General features: G+C 54.1%; 8 protein-coding genes across 8 annotated transcripts; 6 read left to right on the top strand and 2 right to left on the bottom strand.

The window, feature by feature from the left end:
• Positions 1-11: 11 nt before the first annotated feature.
• Positions 12-1,587, bottom strand: C8Q71DRAFT_791771 (uncharacterized protein). The gene is made up of 4 exons (XM_047925381.1): positions 1,219-1,587; positions 943-1,094; positions 785-857; positions 12-723 (listed from the first exon to the last, which is right to left on the bottom strand). The coding sequence occupies exons 1-4, from the start codon at positions 1,239-1,241 to the stop codon at positions 252-254; spliced, it is 720 nt and encodes a 239-aa protein (XP_047772625.1). The 5' UTR covers positions 1,242-1,587; the 3' UTR covers positions 12-251.
• A 132-nt stretch (positions 1,588-1,719) lies between these two features.
• C8Q71DRAFT_791769 (uncharacterized protein) lies at positions 1,720-3,379 on the top strand. The gene is made up of 3 exons (XM_047925380.1): positions 1,720-2,321; positions 2,391-2,964; positions 3,034-3,379. Exons 1-2 carry the CDS (start codon positions 2,208-2,210, stop codon positions 2,892-2,894), a joined length of 618 nt encoding a protein of 205 aa, XP_047772624.1. The 5' UTR covers positions 1,720-2,207; the 3' UTR covers positions 2,895-2,964; positions 3,034-3,379.
• A 368-nt stretch (positions 3,380-3,747) lies between these two features.
• C8Q71DRAFT_912055 (uncharacterized protein) lies at positions 3,748-5,286 on the bottom strand (the record flags this gene model as incomplete). Its single annotated transcript, XM_047929167.1, has 3 exons — positions 4,512-5,286; positions 4,379-4,451; positions 3,748-4,314 (listed from the first exon to the last, which is right to left on the bottom strand). Exons 1-3 carry the CDS (start codon positions 4,862-4,864, stop codon positions 3,748-3,750), a joined length of 993 nt encoding a protein of 330 aa, XP_047772623.1. The 5' UTR covers positions 4,865-5,286.
• A 901-nt stretch (positions 5,287-6,187) lies between these two features.
• Positions 6,188-7,492, top strand: C8Q71DRAFT_449115 (uncharacterized protein). The gene is made up of 7 exons (XM_047918609.1): positions 6,188-6,309; positions 6,423-6,466; positions 6,521-6,555; positions 6,606-6,773; positions 6,905-6,964; positions 7,017-7,254; positions 7,364-7,492. The coding sequence occupies exons 2-6, from the start codon at positions 6,426-6,428 to the stop codon at positions 7,148-7,150; spliced, it is 438 nt and encodes a 145-aa protein (XP_047772622.1). The 5' UTR covers positions 6,188-6,309; positions 6,423-6,425; the 3' UTR covers positions 7,151-7,254; positions 7,364-7,492.
• Positions 7,390-8,110, top strand: C8Q71DRAFT_863546 (uncharacterized protein; the record flags this gene model as incomplete). The annotated part of the gene is made up of 5 exons (XM_047928186.1): positions 7,390-7,504; positions 7,564-7,579; positions 7,635-7,680; positions 7,740-7,771; positions 7,840-8,110. 5 exons carry the CDS (start codon positions 7,390-7,392, stop codon positions 8,108-8,110), a joined length of 480 nt encoding a protein of 159 aa, XP_047772621.1.
• A 1,167-nt stretch (positions 8,111-9,277) lies between these two features.
• Positions 9,278-10,166, top strand: C8Q71DRAFT_863545 (uncharacterized protein; the record flags this gene model as incomplete). Its single annotated transcript, XM_047928185.1, has 7 exons — positions 9,278-9,324; positions 9,386-9,420; positions 9,471-9,634; positions 9,685-9,706; positions 9,767-9,823; positions 9,872-9,969; positions 10,026-10,166. 7 exons carry the CDS (start codon positions 9,278-9,280, stop codon positions 10,164-10,166), a joined length of 564 nt encoding a protein of 187 aa, XP_047772620.1.
• A 71-nt stretch (positions 10,167-10,237) lies between these two features.
• Positions 10,238-10,977, top strand: C8Q71DRAFT_863544 (uncharacterized protein; the record flags this gene model as incomplete). Its single annotated transcript, XM_047928184.1, has 5 exons — positions 10,238-10,364; positions 10,425-10,440; positions 10,495-10,540; positions 10,604-10,635; positions 10,710-10,977. 5 exons carry the CDS (start codon positions 10,238-10,240, stop codon positions 10,975-10,977), a joined length of 489 nt encoding a protein of 162 aa, XP_047772619.1.
• A 2,957-nt stretch (positions 10,978-13,934) lies between these two features.
• On the top strand, positions 13,935-15,938 carry C8Q71DRAFT_791738 (uncharacterized protein). The gene is made up of 13 exons (XM_047925379.1): positions 13,935-14,066; positions 14,135-14,169; positions 14,231-14,390; positions 14,414-14,416; positions 14,518-14,579; positions 14,629-14,726; positions 14,789-14,879; positions 15,011-15,151; positions 15,209-15,224; positions 15,293-15,341; positions 15,396-15,427; positions 15,488-15,796; positions 15,865-15,938. Exons 1-12 carry the CDS (start codon positions 14,020-14,022, stop codon positions 15,786-15,788), a joined length of 1,035 nt encoding a protein of 344 aa, XP_047772618.1. The 5' UTR covers positions 13,935-14,019; the 3' UTR covers positions 15,789-15,796; positions 15,865-15,938.
• Positions 15,939-15,981: the final 43 nt, after the last annotated feature.

Below are 15,981 nucleotides of genomic sequence, written 5' to 3'. Positions count from 1 at the left end.
GAAACGTTCCTGCTGCGGTCTTGAAGAAAGCATCTTGGTAGTCCTCTCATGTCCACCGGTCGAGCTGTATCAGCGCCGCATATCGCCTAGAAGCCCCAACGCACGCTCAGGCCTCAGGCTTGTATGGGTGGGCGATGTGCGATGAACGGACACAAGGATTGACCCCATTGCGGCCCGGTTATTTGCGAGCGTCGACCAACATCGTCGCTGCTGTCCTGCAAGTGCGTACGACTACGCAGATACTAGTCTAGCTACGCCACCCTATTCCGAGCCTCCAGTCGGCAAGGGGATTCCGACTTGAAGGGCATGGGCACTGGAAGGGTCGCGGCGACGCGGAACGGCGTCTTAATCATGTAGACGATCAACAAGTGTATCGGGGGCGGAGAAGAAGCAAGCAGCGGGGTATGCGTACGCGGTGGAGGTAGCGGGGTGGTGGCGGAGGGAGGAACGCCTTCAGCGGAGGCAAAGCAGAGACCCGGATAGACTTGGTGCGGGCTGCGGAAGCAAGGCGATTGGAGGACAATAACGTTGGTGCCCGGGCAGCCCGTGGTGTGACAATAGGCGCCGCAGGTCCGAGAGCGTAGGGATACCCACCTGTGTGGTGCACTTCCCTGTGTGTGTGGGCGTGCGAGTGGGACAGAGGAAGGGAAATGCACCGCGCTCATCATGGCCGTGACAGATGACTCGGACTCGGCGATGTGTCGCAAGCTAATGGAAGGCTTGCTGGGTTGTGAAAGTCTTGTTAGTGAGGCCGAGCGGAAACCCAGGTAGGGGAGCTACTCACTTGAGTGGACGCCCAGAGCGCCTCCGCAGCTTGCATGTATCGCTCCGTGCCTCCATGCGAGGGTCTCTCCGACCTAAATGTTTCGCATCAGCACACCTGGTGCGCACGCACGCACTCGAAGTAGCATAAATGAGCGCGTTACGCGTACTGCCGCTTACCCTCTACGGCAATTCCGTCGCGGATGTTATTCAGGATGTTATGCGCCATCGTATCGAGGACGGTACACCGGTCATGGGTCCACTGTCTCGCGGCACGCCCGGCCACGCAGTGTGGGCGTGCCAGTCGTTGATTGCGTGGACGGCGCGGATGTCTGACAATATTGCCATGGTGAGTTAAATCTGATATGTCGGCGTGAAATTGGCGAGACGTGTGAGCACTGGCAACACGTTGGCGAGAGCTAGCTGAGGGTGGATGTCGCGCAGCTGAAGACCTACCCGGTAATTGAATCATAACCCATGCTCTGAGCATACGATTGAGTGAAAAAGACGAGGTCGCTCGCTCATACTGCCAACCAGACATACGCGCTGCCGGGTATAGGGTACCTGCGGAAATCAGTGAGTAGCTGTCGGTGCGCCACCCCTTGCTCTTGTGTGATCGAGGACGGCCAACGTAAGAAATGATATTCCTTCATATAGGCCACGTACCTGACTGCTATCAGTGAAGGCCACGTATGATACGACTTGTCCGAACATGTTCAAAACAATGCAAGGTCCAGGGTGCCGCCGTGGTGACGCGACTTGACTGTCTCGGGACTCCACCTAATATGGCACCGTAGACATAAGTAGAGTAATATGCGATTAGAGACTGGGATTTACTTACAAGCGATTATCTTCGGCCATGTAGCAGCACGTCCAGCAAGGATCTAGAGCGACGAGGCACGGTCAGCGTGGCGGCGTAAGCAAAAGTGAGCAGCCACCGACGCGTCTGTGTGGCGGAAACGCTCCGCCCGCCCGACCGCGAGCTCTGCGTCGACGTCGCCTCCCTGCTCACCGCTTCCTGTCGCGCTCTGCACACATTTCTGTCTTGTCCCAACATCTCCGGCGTCCCGGCTAGACAAGCCGCGAGGACAGCTGCCATCTACGTCGACACGGCCAGCGCGTCCAATCGCATCCTACTGCCTATAACGTGTACACATTCCTCGTCGGAACCCAAACTCAGAGTTTCCTCATGTATGAGCGAGGCGTTTCTGCGTCTTGTCGTATCCTCGATCGTCTACGGACTCGAGGCACCTACACACTGGTAGTACTCTCCCTTCCTTCGACGCAGCAGCCTCTATTCTGCGAAGACTCATCGAGAACAGCCTTGCACGGTCTTCTAGGGCATACTGGACGAACACACGGATTCTGCGCTGTACATCAATACCATCATCTTCGCCGTTAAGCAGAGCGACTCCTCTCATGGCGTCTTCGCCTCTAGCTCATCCATGCGCAAGCGTGCCATGTACCTCTCCGAGCCGCACACCCTCCTGTCGATATTGAGGTTTTGGTGGAGAGATGTGTGGGACGGACAGGGCGGAGTAGGAGCATTTATACGATCGGTGCGTGCTACAACTTTTGGCCCCCAGTGCAGTTCGTGTTCATGGCTCTTGACGACTGTGCTACCGCAGATAGCTACCAACGCGCCGCATATACGGCGAGACCGCAAGGTCCCAGCTCGCAGCAGCCCGCTATCTCCGGTCCCTCGCCCTCGTACGTATACCCATCTCTCTTTCCTAAGCCCCACTCGCCTCTGCACCTTCGTACCGAGCCCGAAACACACAACCTCATCATCGAAGCTGGTCGAGCGCACTGGTCGAGCGCACCGCACCCCCGACACCTGGAAGAACCCACCCCGCGCATCCGTTGTCCCGCCCGACACTCAACAGACGCGGCGCGTCTGCCCGTCATCCCATCCGACACCCCAACTCCTACTCAGACGGGAACTGGCTACAGGGCACGCCCGTCTCGCCTGGGCCCTGATATGCGACGGCAGCACCACGTCGCCAATCTCTCACTGCACTGACCTTGATGGAATCCCACCGGAAACGGAGTGCGCGTCGCGCGGTCCGCCTCGGGCACGGCGCGCGCGAGCCCGCGGAAGACAATGCTCAGCGGCCCTTGGTAGGCAGTGAACTCGTCGAGGTTGATATATTGCTTGAGCGGTCAGCTACAACCTACAGGTTTGTTCATTAGCACGCAGAGGTACGTTTCAGAAGCACTCTCGCGTTCAGTAGGGATGCCTGTGACCTGTCTCTGACATCCCATTTTCAGATCTTCAACGGTGTGTTTGTCCTGACAACCGCGTCCGTCGGCTAGTCTGCTGGGCGTCAAGTCTCGTTTCTAATGCTGTATTCTAGCCTCACGAACATCGTCCTCGCGCATGCTCCTCAATGTGTCAGTGTTTCCATCAGCAGCACTCCTGGCCCCGACACGTCATCGTCTCCTTGTGTGCACTTTAGATATACACGCTTTAGACATCGTTACTGTAATAATCTTGTTGCAACGACCATAGAGTTGCGTTATGAGAACTTGCATAGAGGAGGACTTAAGCAGTGTTCAGTTTCTTTCACTTGGATTACGTTTTGTTCCCGTTGGCAAACCCGAAGAACGGATGTAGCAACAACGACCTTGTACTGGCGAACGCTATAAGGACTCTCACCGGCACTAGACTGAAATGTGTCTGCTCGCGAGATCGAACAGTTATAGTATAATCCACAATATGTACATTTGATAGTCCGCAACAAGATATTGGTAAGAAGGTACACGGTGCGTCGACTCGGACAGCCCTACCAAGAAATCATCTCCCCTGCGCGCTTCCTGCGGTGGGGCTCATTGCACCCCACTGATCCCAATCGACATGCTCTCCTCATCAACTGCCACAACCTAACCCCAGATCGGCCAAGTAGGCGGCCAACTCTGCGGCAACACGTCTACCATACCCAAGCCCATTCCTCATCAGCACGCGCATTGCGGACCAACAGATCATCATACATAGCGGGACGACGTACGCGGAGACCAGACCGGCGTCGACGCGGAGACCGAGAGGGGAACGGGCACCGCCAGGGGAGACGCGACGGGGAACATGGCAGGTGAAAAGGGCGGCGTGGGGAAACAGAATGGCATGGACGTTGGGAGAGCGGCGGGGGCGTGGCATGGCGTCGTGATGATGTAGATAGGGGAGACTTGGGCCGGGGGAGCGGGAGCGAGCGGCGGGGTGGGTGTACGCGGCGGCGGAGGGGGCGGCGGTGGTGGGAGAGGGGAGAGGGCCCTGGGTTGGGGCACAGGGGAGGCATGTAGGTAGGTCTGGTGCGGAGTATGACAGCAGGGCGAATGGAGGACGATCACGTTTGTGCTCGGGCTGCCAGCGGTCGTGCCGACAGGCACGCCCATTTGGTGCGCGCCGCCGTGGTCGAGAGCGTACGCAGACCCGCCTGCGTTACGCGCCTGCCCTCGCGCATATGCACGTGGGTCGGGCGGAGGATGGGCAGATGCACCGCGCTGATCGCGAGCGTGGCCGGTGACACGGCGGTGCGTCGCGAGCTGAAAGGCTTGCTAAGATTTGTCGAAGAAGGCTTCTCAGCAAACCTGCAAGAAATTGGGCCTTGGACTAACTTACGAGGGTGAACGCCCAAAGCGCCTCGCCGGCTTGCAAGTACTGCTCCGGATCTCCCTGCGAGGCTGCTTCTAAGCTAGCGACCATGCGTTAGCTCATCTCGTTCGCATACAAATCCTCAAAGCCGATGACTCACATAGCGTAAACCGCCTCGTACTGCCGCTTTCCCTCTGCATCGATCCCATCGCGGATGATGTTGAGGATGCTATGTGCCATTGTAGCCAGGAAGGTACCCCGGTCGCGGGCCAACTGTTCCGGGGGCACGTCTGGCGAGGCGATAGGTGCATGCCGGTTGACGGAATTGATGATCGAATGGATGGCGGGGATGTCTGCAGGGTTCGCCATGTCGCGGACAGATAACTGGTGTCTGAGCAGATGCGGCGAGTCGACCGGCGAACAGCGGGAGGAGGGAGGAACGTACAAGAACCGCACTTCCGCGGGAAAAGCGCGGGGCTTGCGGAGTTGGAGGTGCAGCAAGACGAGTAGCATACACAGCACTTTATATCAAGCAGGCGTAGGAGATCAAAGCCAGGAACGCAAGTCCCGAAGGAAAAGACAAGGTCGCCGTCGTGGGATTGTGCAGGTAGCAGTACGTAGCGACTACGTGCCGTGCCATTGACATCTTGTCCTATGTTATCCCTAGACACTTCGATACAGTTCCTGAGCAAATGTGCCTGGAGGTGCCAGACGAGGGTCGCATGTCTTGTCGGCGTGAAGTACAAGGGTGTCGGTGACTACAGTTATGTACCGTGACACCGCCACTGTGCTTGTCGCACACGGCGCCCTCGACTCGGTTCCGCGAGGAATCCATGGTCGGAGTGAGTATTTCAGCGATTGGGATCTGCATATCCCGGGAATTGCGACGAGTGAACGTCAAGAACCAGGCATGGTGAGCGTCGCAGTGTAGGCGAACAAAGGATCCGGAGAGACGCGCACCCGCTGCAGCCACCGACGCGTCTGTGGCGGAAACGCGCATCGGGCCATCGGCATCGCCCGCCCGGATGCGCGGCCCGCCCGCTCTCGTCCACCGCGTCGCCTCCCAGCCCACCACCGCCATCTGAGGCTCGCGTTTCCACTGCCGCACGCATCTCTGCCTGGTCCCGACATCCCCTATGCGTGACCCGACTGGAGAAGCCTCAAGGGCAGTACTAGTCTCATGCCAGTCCCCGTACCTGTTCAGATCCAGAAGCAACTGTTCCCTCCGACGCAGCTGCTTCTACTTGTCTGCGAAGACCGGCGACTGGAGGACGATCACATTCGTGTCTAGGCTGCCCATGGTCGAGACAGCGGGTGCGCCCATTTGGTGCGCACTGTCAGGTCTGAGGGCGTAAGCCGACCCGCCTGCTTGGTGCGTCTACCGCAGAGGCTGTGGAGATAAACCGCGCTAATCACGGCCGTGCTTCAAATTGGTGCCTCGGCGGTGCGCCGCAATCTGGAATGCTTGCTGCGTGCTGTATATCGCAAAAAATGTCTTGCTAGCGTGAGTAGAGGAGACTCTAAGCAGGAGAGCTACTCATTTGAATAACTGCCCAGAGCGCGTCCGCAGCTTGCTAGCACTGCCCTGCGCCTCCCTGCGAGGCTGTCTCGAACCTGATCGTCCCGATTCAGCTAACCTGGTACGCGTACATGCACTACAGTCGTCCACTCACGTAGCATGATCGCTTCGTATTGCCGCTTATTTTCTGCGCCGATCCTACCTTGTATGTGCCGCCGTATCAGTGACGGCTGTGACGCGCATTGAAAATCTCTCCGGTTCTGACTGTCTGCCCAGGCGCCATATGTAGGGTGAACTGCGATAGGACTCGGAGGTCGTGGCCGGGCCTCAATGTTTCGTTCCGATCAGTCATTAGAGACGCGCAGATATCTCCGTGGCTCGACGAGAATCATCTGCAGTACTGTACAGCCTCGATATTTAGCGAGCCTGACCTACTGTGGTATGCTGTGGTATGTCGTTAATCCTACTTCAAGCGCTCTTTTTGACTCCTTATAACCTGGTCTCGCAGCAGACGCCTCCAAACTTCACTCATCATTTGCGTCTCTTCCACAGACCATGAGTGCCTCAATTGACGTAGCCGGCATTCTTCGTATTGTGTGAGTTAATTCTAACCTCTCCTGTCCGATCGTTGCATACAGAATAACTTGCAGGTTTTCCGATAACTGCTTCCTTGTGGCTGCTATCGGTCAGTTGTCACATCTCTCGAGAAAGTATTCTATCCAACATCTTTCCCAGCTTGCTACGCGTTTGATCGTTGTATCCGCGCCGGACGCGAAATCGACCTGATATGGAGCCGTGGCTATTCCTTAGTCTCGGCTCTCTACGTACTATTGGAGGTGTCCACCGTCCTCTCCTTGGGCCTGTTAGGTGCTCAAAACCTCCTGAATCTGGGCTGCAAGGTAGGTATCTGATAGTAGCTCCGCTACGTGCAGCACTCCCTTGGTGTTTCATAGTTCACCAGTGTTGGACGTAGAGGTGAGGTTTCCTAGCACGTACCGTTCGCGAATCAAAACTGACAGGAGCATTGATCAGAGCACTTCCCGAAAATATTGCACTACAGGCTATCACGGCTAGCTACGACGGAGTTACAGCCGGTAAGTGTGACCCCCCTTTGCTTCAGCTCAGAGCGTGCTGACGCTGTTCTAGTCATAGCTGCTTTGCGTGTCTACGCTATCAACGACAGAGATTGGCAACTATCTGCTGTTGTACTCCTATTGCTCCTTCTGCGCAGTGCTTTCGACCTGGCGAGTGCTCACCAGTGTGATCAATCGTCTGATTAACCAGTAAGACTTCGCAGTTCGAGGGTATCATTGTGTTTGCCGTTGATGTCCCTCCGCCCGTCGGTTGTGTTCTTGGTGTTGCCTCATCGGCAAGCGAACCGTTCGTACACGGAATTTCCATGCACCGTATAACATAATTGACCACCCTAGTCGTTTTTAGATGTATGTACCTCAATGTTTGAGAACGTCGTGCATACTCATACAATACAACAGTCTACATTGTGTCCCTTGCCACATCAATGGCTGCCGATGCTCTCGTGTTCATCGTGACCTGGCGCCGCACCTATCATGTGGCACGACTTTCCCGCCAGGCGAACGTCCAGGCATCTCTGAGCACACTATTATTACGAGATGGTTAGTTCATGCGTCTTGTTCAACTATGCGATACATGGAGCTGATCGCTTACTACACAGGAGTGGTCTATTTTGCGTGAGCAACGCCAGTATTTGTCCCTCCTGTCTCAAACAAGCGAGTACCTCATTAGATCGCTCTTCATCTTGAACTGCATCTGCATCGCTACGTATTTCTCGGTATGCTCTCGCATTATAGTGTCGCAATTCGCTCATACTCAACGCCGCCACCTTTTCAGACATCTACCGGCATGACTTATATTACTGTTTCGTTCGTCATCTCATCCACGAACGCTGTCTCACCAGATACTCACTGGCCGTCTTATATATCGTCCGCAGGTTATCAAGTATCATACTCTCGCGCATGCTTCTGAACCTGCGAGAAGCAAGCCTTCGAGCTGATGGCCATGGCGCGTCGACGTCTTTCAACCTTCGCGCGTCCAAAATAGGGACTATAGACTTCGCGCGGGCTGTTGATGCATTCGGAGCGAGCTGGAATGAAGACGAAGATGCGGACATCGACGAAGGCGAGCTCGTGGACGACGAAGGACTGGAGATTGAGATGACGGGCAGCGAGACGGAGGAGATCGGGGAGTCGGCTGAAGCGTAGAACACCACATCTGCGCTTGGTGCGACCTTGTGGGCGGCGTCGCAGTGTGTCGCTGAGGGCGTGCATACGATGATATAGTAGGTCTCCAAAGTCTGTAAAAGTATGCTTGGCATGTGCCGATTTTTTCTCTCGTTGCTTTTCAAAGTCCAGGGTCTGTTGTTCGACTAGTACGTATTATGCACTCATGCTGCCAGTCGCTCATGTAGCCATGAAACAGATCCCATCGCGTCCCGCCCATTGCGAGCGTTTACCAAGAGATCTGCCTAAAGTTCACGTGATTGGCGTGACCACGTCGTTCTCCATGTCCGTGGTACCCGATAGTTCCAGTTACAGGCCCAACACCCTTCGCGCCTACTTGAAACTATCCCAAGTCAGCCAAGTGAATGGCTAAAAGCACGCCTACCATACCCACATCCACCACGTTTTCCCACTCCGGCTACCCCGCCTTCAACCCCTTAGGCCTCAGGCTCCGGCTCTCTCAGTACAAGCCTCGCCCGTCTACATCGTTGCAACACCCCCGCCGCTTTCCCGATGGCACATGCCGGTTCTCGTCCCCTCTTCGTCCCCACGCCGACGAACATAAGGTGCGCGCGTATGTCTTCCATTCTCTTCCATCCCATCGGTCCGAAGCACGCGTGAATAGGCGGGTGTAGATTGCGGCAGCAGTGAGCACTGGAGAAGATCCCGTTCGTGCCCGGGCTGCCCGTGGTCGTGATGTGACAGTCGTGCCGCGCCTACCTGGTGCTCGCCTTTGCGCGTCGGCGCGTGAGTCGAGCGGAGGATGGGGAGATGCATCACGCTGGTGGCGATCGTGACTGGTGAATAGCCGGTGCATCGCAGGCCGGAAGGCCTACTGTGGTTGTACGAGGTACCTCGTTAGCGAGGACCAGCGAGAGCCAAGGCAGGAGAGTTACTCACTGGAAAGGTACCTCCGCAACTTGCAAGTATTACAGTACTCCGCGCCTTTCTGACAGACCGCGGGATTCCGGCTCGCGCTGATGGCCTTCACGCGTAAGTGCTTCTCCCGCGTATATGAAGTTAATGGATCATCGATCATCCGCTCACCAGACGATCTCAACCTCCTTGTACTCACTGTCCTTATAGGTCGAACTCCGTAGCAGATTCGATACATCTTTTGCTGATCGTCTGCCGCCTCTGCCACGTACCATGAGCTCCTCACTTGAGCAAGACGTACCCAGTATTCTTCACCTTGTGTGAGTCACTTGTACCCTGTCACCCTGTCCGAGTGTTGCGTACTGAGTGAGTAACCTGCAGGTTCATCGGCAATTGCGTCCTTATGATTGCTATCGGTAGGTTGTGACCTCTCTCGGGAGAGCATTGAATATAACGTCTCTACCAGCTTTCTATGCGTTTGATTGGTGTATCCGCGTTGGACGTGAAGTTGACCTGATATGGAGCCGTGGCTATTCCTTGGTCTCGGCTCTCTACGGACTGTTGGAAGTGTCTACCGCCCTTTACTTGGGCCTGTCAGCCACTCAAAATCTCGTGTATATGGATTGCAAGGTAGGTATCTTATACATGCTCCATTACGTGCACAACTCGGCGGATCATAGCTCACTACTGTTGAACCTAGAGGTATGCTTCCCGCACGTATCTTTTGCAGATGAAGGCTGACAGGTGCGCTGATCAGAGCAGTTCCCGAAGAGATCGCACTACAGGCCATTACTGCTAGCTACGACGCAGTCATAGCCGGTCAGTGTAGCCCCCGCTTCAACTCAGAGCATACTGATTGCGATTTAGTCATAGCTACCTTACGTTTTCGTGCTATCAATGGCGGGGACTGGCGACTATCGGCCGTTGTCTTCCTATTATTCATTCTACGCAGTGCTTACCAGCTGGTGAGTGCTGACCAGCCTGATTGATTGTCTGATGAAATAACACTAACACTTCGCAGTTCGAGTGTATCAACATCCGTGCCACTGATGTCCCTCCACCCGTCGGTTGTGTAGACGGTGTTGCTTCTACAGCCATCGAGCCGTTCGTATCTGCAGCGTCCTTGCATCTCGTAGCAGGACTGACCACCCGGTTTTTCTAGATGTCTGTGTCTCGATTTATCATAATGCCGTGCAATAGAGGTTGATATGACACACAGTTTACATTGCGGCGATGGTCGCTTCCACGGCTGCCGATGCAATTGTGTTCATCGTTACCTGGCGCCGCACCTATTGTGCGGTACGACTGTCCCGCGAGGCTAACATCGAGGCGTCTATCAGCTCGTTATTGTTACGAGACGGTCAGTTCAAATCTGCTCTTCACATGCATAATATGGAGCCACTGATCCGTTATCATACAGGAGCAACATATTTCGCGTACGTAACTCCGGTTTCTGTCCCTGTTGACTGAAACAGCGAATTCTTCATTAGATCGCTCTTCATCTTGAACTGCATCACCATGATTATAGACATGAAGGTATGCTCTAAAGTCACGGTGTCGTGCTGCTCTCAGACTCAACACTGCCGCCTTCTATGCTAGGCAGCTGTCAGTGTAGATTATATTGCCCTGTCGTTCGTCATCTCATCCACTCAAGACTCCGCTGTCTCATCGGATGCTCACTTCCTGTGTTGTATACTTTCTGCAGATTATCGAGCATCTTACTCTCGCGCATGCTCCTCAACCTGCGAGAAGCAGGCCTTCGCGCTAGCGGCCATGACGCATCGACGTCTTCCGACCTCCGCATGCCCAAGTTAGCGACCATAGACTTCGCGCGGGCTGTTGAATCATTCGGAGCGAGCTGGAATGACGAGGGAGATACGGATATCGACGAAGGCGAACTCGAGGATGCTGAAGGATTGGAGGTTGAGATGACGGCCAGGGAGCCGGCGGAGATCGGGTCCGCAGAAGCGTAGGATATGCGCTTGGAGCTATCTTGGGAGCCGAATCATGGTGTCGCACAGAGGGCGTGCGTACGATGGTCTCGGGAGTCTGAAAAAATTGTGTAGGCAGTGTGCTTGGCAGGTGCCAATGTTCTAGTCGTTTTCCAAGTTCGAGATCTGTTGGACGACCAGTATGCAGTGTGCTGACAGTCGCTCGTGTATTGATTTATGTATAGTATAATGTCGTCTAGAAGCCTCAGCGCACGCGTGTATGGGTGGGCGGCACGAGCGACGTGTCTCGGCCATAGAACCTTTCGTGCATTGGTATGGTCAGCGTGGTGGTGTAAGCAGACAAGGGCAGCCACCGACGCGTCTGTGGCGGAAACACGGAATGTACCGAACCCATCGGCATTGCCCGCCCATCCGCGAGATTTCGTCCGTTGTTGCTTCAAGCTTGGTTGTCGCCGCGTCGTCTTCCCGCCCATCGCCTCGAGCCGTCTGCAGGAGGCGGGTTCAACCGGCGTTCGAGCTGGAGAGGCCTCGAGGACAGTCCATCACCCCCCAGTCCCCTAACCTACCTACATATGCCCACCCGTCCAATCGCGTTCCCTCTCATGCGACCTTTGGCCACCTCTGGAACGCATACATTCCTCTTCGGAACTCGGGATTTGACTGGCCTCTCCCAAGAGCGATGTACTATGTCTTATCACAAACTCGACTTCGCCTACGCTGGAGGTCGCACCTCAACAGGTAGCACTTCTACTTCTCAGACGCAGTTTGTTTTGGTACTGTGGACACTTGTATATCAAACCCTGGTGCTGGTTCTCACTGACGACGTTCATGTCCTCGCATAGATTGGACGTAACAGGTAACCATCCACTATGTCGGTCTCTCCACCGCCTGGCGCGGCATGCTCTCTTCCGAATCCTCGTTTATCTCTCAGGATGCACCTTCCGACATCGGTTTTAACTCAGATATGGACGTGTTCGCTGGCGTTGGGCACGAGTGCGGGCGCAACTTGATTACTATCGCGGATGTCGGTGGTACACTCGCCATCAAGGTTGCTCTGGACTAGTCTTTGTGGTTTACGTGCTTTTAGACGTGGTCAGCGTGTCTATGTGGGCTACGCTAGGAGTCCAAGACGACGCCGATATTGCAAGGTTAGTCACAAATAGTTCTGGATTGCGAGGTCTTTCTCACGATTCATCGCTCACAGTTTTTTTAGAGGTACTAACTATCCTCGGCATGTGTCATTTCGCCGACCAGAGATAAATCAAGTCTTTCATGGTGCATATCCTGAGGATCTTGCGTTGCAAATCGCATATATAGCCTATTCCATTGTTCTTGTTCATGAGTACAGCGCTCCGCAATTCCGTATTAGTACATAGTGATCGCATGTAGTCATTGCCACGCTGCAGAAGTAGGCAACTATCTGCTGTTGCGTTCACTGTACAAAGTCTACGGTGTGTCTCTGTCGTAGTGCGTATTTCGCCGCTCCCTGAGTACGGCTGGCTGACCGAAGCTTAACCACAGTTCACTAGCATCCCTGTTATACCTGTCGCTTCTCCTCCGCCGTGGCCTTGGTAACCGAGCGGCAGAATGACTCGTTATACGACTCCTTGATTTATAGCTGTTTGCGTCTTGCCTCCCATGACAACATCATTGACGCTGAGACGAATTGATAGGGCTCCGCTGGCCATCTCTATCGTTTCCGATGCTATCACGCTTGCTGCAGCTGCCACCTAGTGTCGGACGCGCCGTGTGATATGTCTCATTTCCCAGGAAGACGTGAATGCACCGTTGGATTGGCAGCTTTTTGACGGCGTTGACCACCCGACATATGCGTTCGTCCACTCGTTCTCTCAAGCGACGTTACCTGGTGGCTCACCGCTCACTCATGATAGACGTACAACCGTCATTCTCTCTCACATGCTTCTCAACTTGCGAGAAGCAAACCTTGCTACCAATGGCACTGTTTCCGGTCCCGACACCTCGATATCTCCGTCTGAGAGAGACTTCTCGCGGAAGGTAGATGCATTCGGTGCCACTATTTCATTTGGTTCGGACGACAACGATGACGACCAAGACATGGGCGATGAAGGCTGCAACGACGACGATCAAAATGGAGAGGACATATTGGGGGAGTCCCGAGATGATTTGCTTACATCTGCTGCGATTTCATAGGCTTATCTAGGAGGCGGTAGGTCAGCGCAATAGTGAGTATTACTTCCACCTATTTTCTCAGGAAGTCACTTGTTCCCGAATACTCCCTATTCTGTAAGTGGTGACAATGAGACGCGGAATGCTTGGAGCGCAATGTAACAGGAGGTGGTACGGATGTGTGCATATATGCTTATGCGGTGAGTACCTTCTCAGCGTCGTCGCCGTGATAGGAGATCTACTTACAGCCGGGCAAAACGGTATGTGATGAGTATTCACTTAGACCCAGAAAGACTGTCACTTACCTGATTTATTGTATACCATAGTTGACGAACAGCATCGCTATGAGCTTCCTAGAAGATTGCATCAACCTCCGGTCGACACAACCTTCCGCGAGACGATGAACTCACCCGTGAATCTTCAAGTAAACCCGAGTTCTACGCCGACCCCTCGCACGCGAAATCTACATATCCAAAGCTCACGTACCACCAATATCACGCTGTCGTTCGTAGAGCTCGCTTCAGGCGTAGACATTTCTATCCTCTGTCGAGGAGTATACTCACTACAAGGTCGTTCCGCGATCTCATATATTTGCCTGTTTGATTGACAGCGCCGCGTTAGACTCCACGTTCCGGAAAGGGGATCGACGATACTTATGCTTCCTCGTTATCTAGGTTTGTTACGATGATGATCCGATGGTATTGTAGGTTCGTGGACTTTGCAAACCTGATGAACTCCTGAAGCTAATCCTTGCTTCGCACTGCGTCTCTGGTAGGCTTAATGCTCCCAACCGCTTGGAGCCAGCACCTGTTCATATTGAAACTCAGTATCATAAAGATGCGGTGCACGTAAGTATTGGGTTCACAGCCCACCTCGAACAGCTTGAACACTCGTCCACGCACACATCCCAGAGCCATGTCGGACAGTCTCACCGCTGCAATTTCTCTTGTGATAGAAGAGCAGTGCGTATCCGGAGTACTCACAAGACTCAGACGGTTGGTCTGATACTCGGATGGATGTCACTGCACAGATATATTCAAAACTGTTGCAACCTTGCCGCGTTTGGTGAGCATTGGGCTCGTTCCATGCGGCGGGTCACTAATGTCTGTGGCGGAACCGGTGGTAGCGATGTACTTGTTTGACGTTGCGCTCACTCTCGGGGACCAGATCGACCACATATGGCGCCGAAGCTTTTCAGGAGTCACGGCGTTGTTCATAACGCTTCACTTGTCGACTTTAGCCGTGTATGTGTTGTATATAGTGCAGGTTCCTCTCGTAGAATGCCAGGTGCGTTACACTGCTATGTTGCGCCGAGTCTGCTCTTATAAATTCAGTAGCCGTATGTGTCAAACTTCTGGTGTCCGACTCGGATACTACCTCCGGGCGCTGACATCGTGCATGGCCTTCATTCAGTGCCTACATTACAAACATGGCATATGCTCTTGCTAGCTCGGTTCAAGTGCTCACGGTCGCAGGTACGACGGCATTTACCAGGATACCTCATTGCTGAGCTCCCCCACACAGCTGTTGCGGCTCTACGTATCTATGCTATTAACGGACACGATGGGCGCTTGCCCACTCTCGTCTTCTCTCTGTCTTTGGTGTCCTTCGCGAGCACGCTTGTAAGTCTTATGTTCTCCGCAACTCGATACGTGTCATTCGAAATCACTCACTGAATGCACAGTACTACTGCGTGTCTCTTACGACGGAGTTTCTGCCGCCTCCCTTCAATGCCTGTGCCGTTTATTCTAGTCAGCGGGGCATATATTCTAAGTAATATCTACAACTTACCCCGTTCCATCAATGTTACTCATCCTTGGCGTTATCCTCAGGTGTACGTGGAGGCTTGTATCACTTCTGATGGTGCCAGCAGGACTGAAGTACTTTGTGTTTGTGCAACTTTCAGTTTCCATCATTGGATACGCTTGCTTCATTGTAGCCGAGGCACTTGTCTTACTCAGCACGTGGTGGCACACTTACGGCTTGAAGAAACTTGCAAGAGAGAATAATCAGGAAGTCTCCCTGACGGACCTTCTGCTACGAGATGGTGAGCCATCACTCTGAGACTATGTCGCGCTCGATGTCTGACAAGCTTTCTTCGTAGGTACGGTCTACTTCGGGTGAGGCATGCCGCGGTTTTGTGGCGTCACTCAAGACTGGACATATGCTAAGTATTGGTTTTTTATAGCCTGATGTTCTTGTTGGAGATATTTGCCTCCATCGGCCAATATGTGACTGTCAGTGTCTTCGCTCACTCTCGCTTCTTCACTAGCTGAAAGTCCGCTGACAAGGCACTGGAAGGCGCCCCCGCATTTGTCTTCGCGTGCGTCCTAGTTCTACTGTTTCTTCAGCTTGGACAGTCCAAGAACCTCTTTCGTCGCAGACTTGAAGCCATCCTCCTCTCGCGATTTATACTCAACCTTCGACGTGTTGCGCTTCAGCTCGTGATCTCAAACGGCCGTCAGCTGGGCGCAGCGTCATTTTCCGCCTTCAGTTCACGGCTCTCGGTTTCGGAGCTTCAGTTCGATTCGCGCGTCCTCGGCACCCTGGGCGGGTCTTTGGCGCTGGGCTCGTCTTACGATGGGGAGACGGGCATCATCGTCGATGATGTTCTAGCCGAAGGAGACCCAGAGTATCTGGAAGAAATGGCTGCGCACGACGAGCGGTACGAGTTGACAAACTGAAGCAAGCAGTGCGTCTCGAACCATCATGACTTCTTCGTGATCGTGTTCATGAAACAAAAGAATGTCTACGCTCTAGGGCCACCAATCGAGCAGCGCAGACTCTGGAATGAAGAACTCAGCCTTGTGGTAACAGTACTACTGTAGATCACCGTCATGCCTATCCAAAGTGCGCTTCACAGACGGCCCATGAAGC

The sequence above is a fragment of the Rhodofomes roseus genome (assembly GCF_022264815.1).
Source record: "Rhodofomes roseus strain CIRM-BRFM 1785 chromosome Unknown C8Q71scaffold_43, whole genome shotgun sequence".
NCBI lineage: Eukaryota > Fungi > Basidiomycota > Agaricomycetes > Polyporales > Fomitopsidaceae > Rhodofomes > Rhodofomes roseus.
This window is presented reverse-complemented; position numbering and strand designations above follow the sequence as displayed.

What these genes read in the sequence shown, in the direction of transcription:
- C8Q71DRAFT_791771 (XM_047925381.1), bottom strand. Translation starts at nt 1,241, where the DNA reads ATGGGTTATGATTCAATTACCGG. An exon ending in GGTTATGATTCAATTACCGG is followed by an intron (nt 1,095 to 1,218) that starts GTAGGTCTTCAG and finishes CAATATTGTCAG; the next exon opens with ACATCCGCGCCGTCCACGCA. An exon ending in CGCTCTGGGCGTCCACTCAA is followed by an intron (nt 724 to 784) that starts GTGAGTAGCTCC and finishes TTCACAACCCAG; the next exon opens with CAAGCCTTCCATTAGCTTGC.
- C8Q71DRAFT_791769 (XM_047925380.1), top strand. Translation starts at nt 2,208, where the DNA reads ATGCGCAAGCGTGCCATGTACCTCTCCGAGCCGCACACCCTCCTGTCG. An exon ending in TAGGAGCATTTATACGATCG is followed by an intron (nt 2,322 to 2,390) that starts GTGCGTGCTACA and finishes GTGCTACCGCAG; the next exon opens with ATAGCTACCAACGCGCCGCA.
- C8Q71DRAFT_449115 (XM_047918609.1), top strand. Translation starts at nt 6,426, where the DNA reads ATGAGTGCCTCAATTGACGTAGCCGGCATTCTTCGTATTGT. An exon ending in CTTCCTTGTGGCTGCTATCG is followed by an intron (nt 6,556 to 6,605) that starts GTCAGTTGTCAC and finishes CATCTTTCCCAG; the next exon opens with CTTGCTACGCGTTTGATCGT. An exon ending in GAATCTGGGCTGCAAGGTAG is followed by an intron (nt 6,774 to 6,904) that starts GTATCTGATAGT and finishes CATTGATCAGAG; the next exon opens with CACTTCCCGAAAATATTGCA.
- C8Q71DRAFT_791738 (XM_047925379.1), top strand. Translation starts at nt 14,020, where the DNA reads ATGTCGGACAGTCTCACCGCTGCAATTTCTCTTGTGATAGAAGAGCA. An exon ending in CCATCGGCCAATATGTGACT is followed by an intron (nt 15,342 to 15,395) that starts GTCAGTGTCTTC and finishes TCCGCTGACAAG; the next exon opens with GCACTGGAAGGCGCCCCCGC. An exon ending in GCCCCCGCATTTGTCTTCGC is followed by an intron (nt 15,428 to 15,487) that starts GTGCGTCCTAGT and finishes CTTTCGTCGCAG; the next exon opens with ACTTGAAGCCATCCTCCTCT.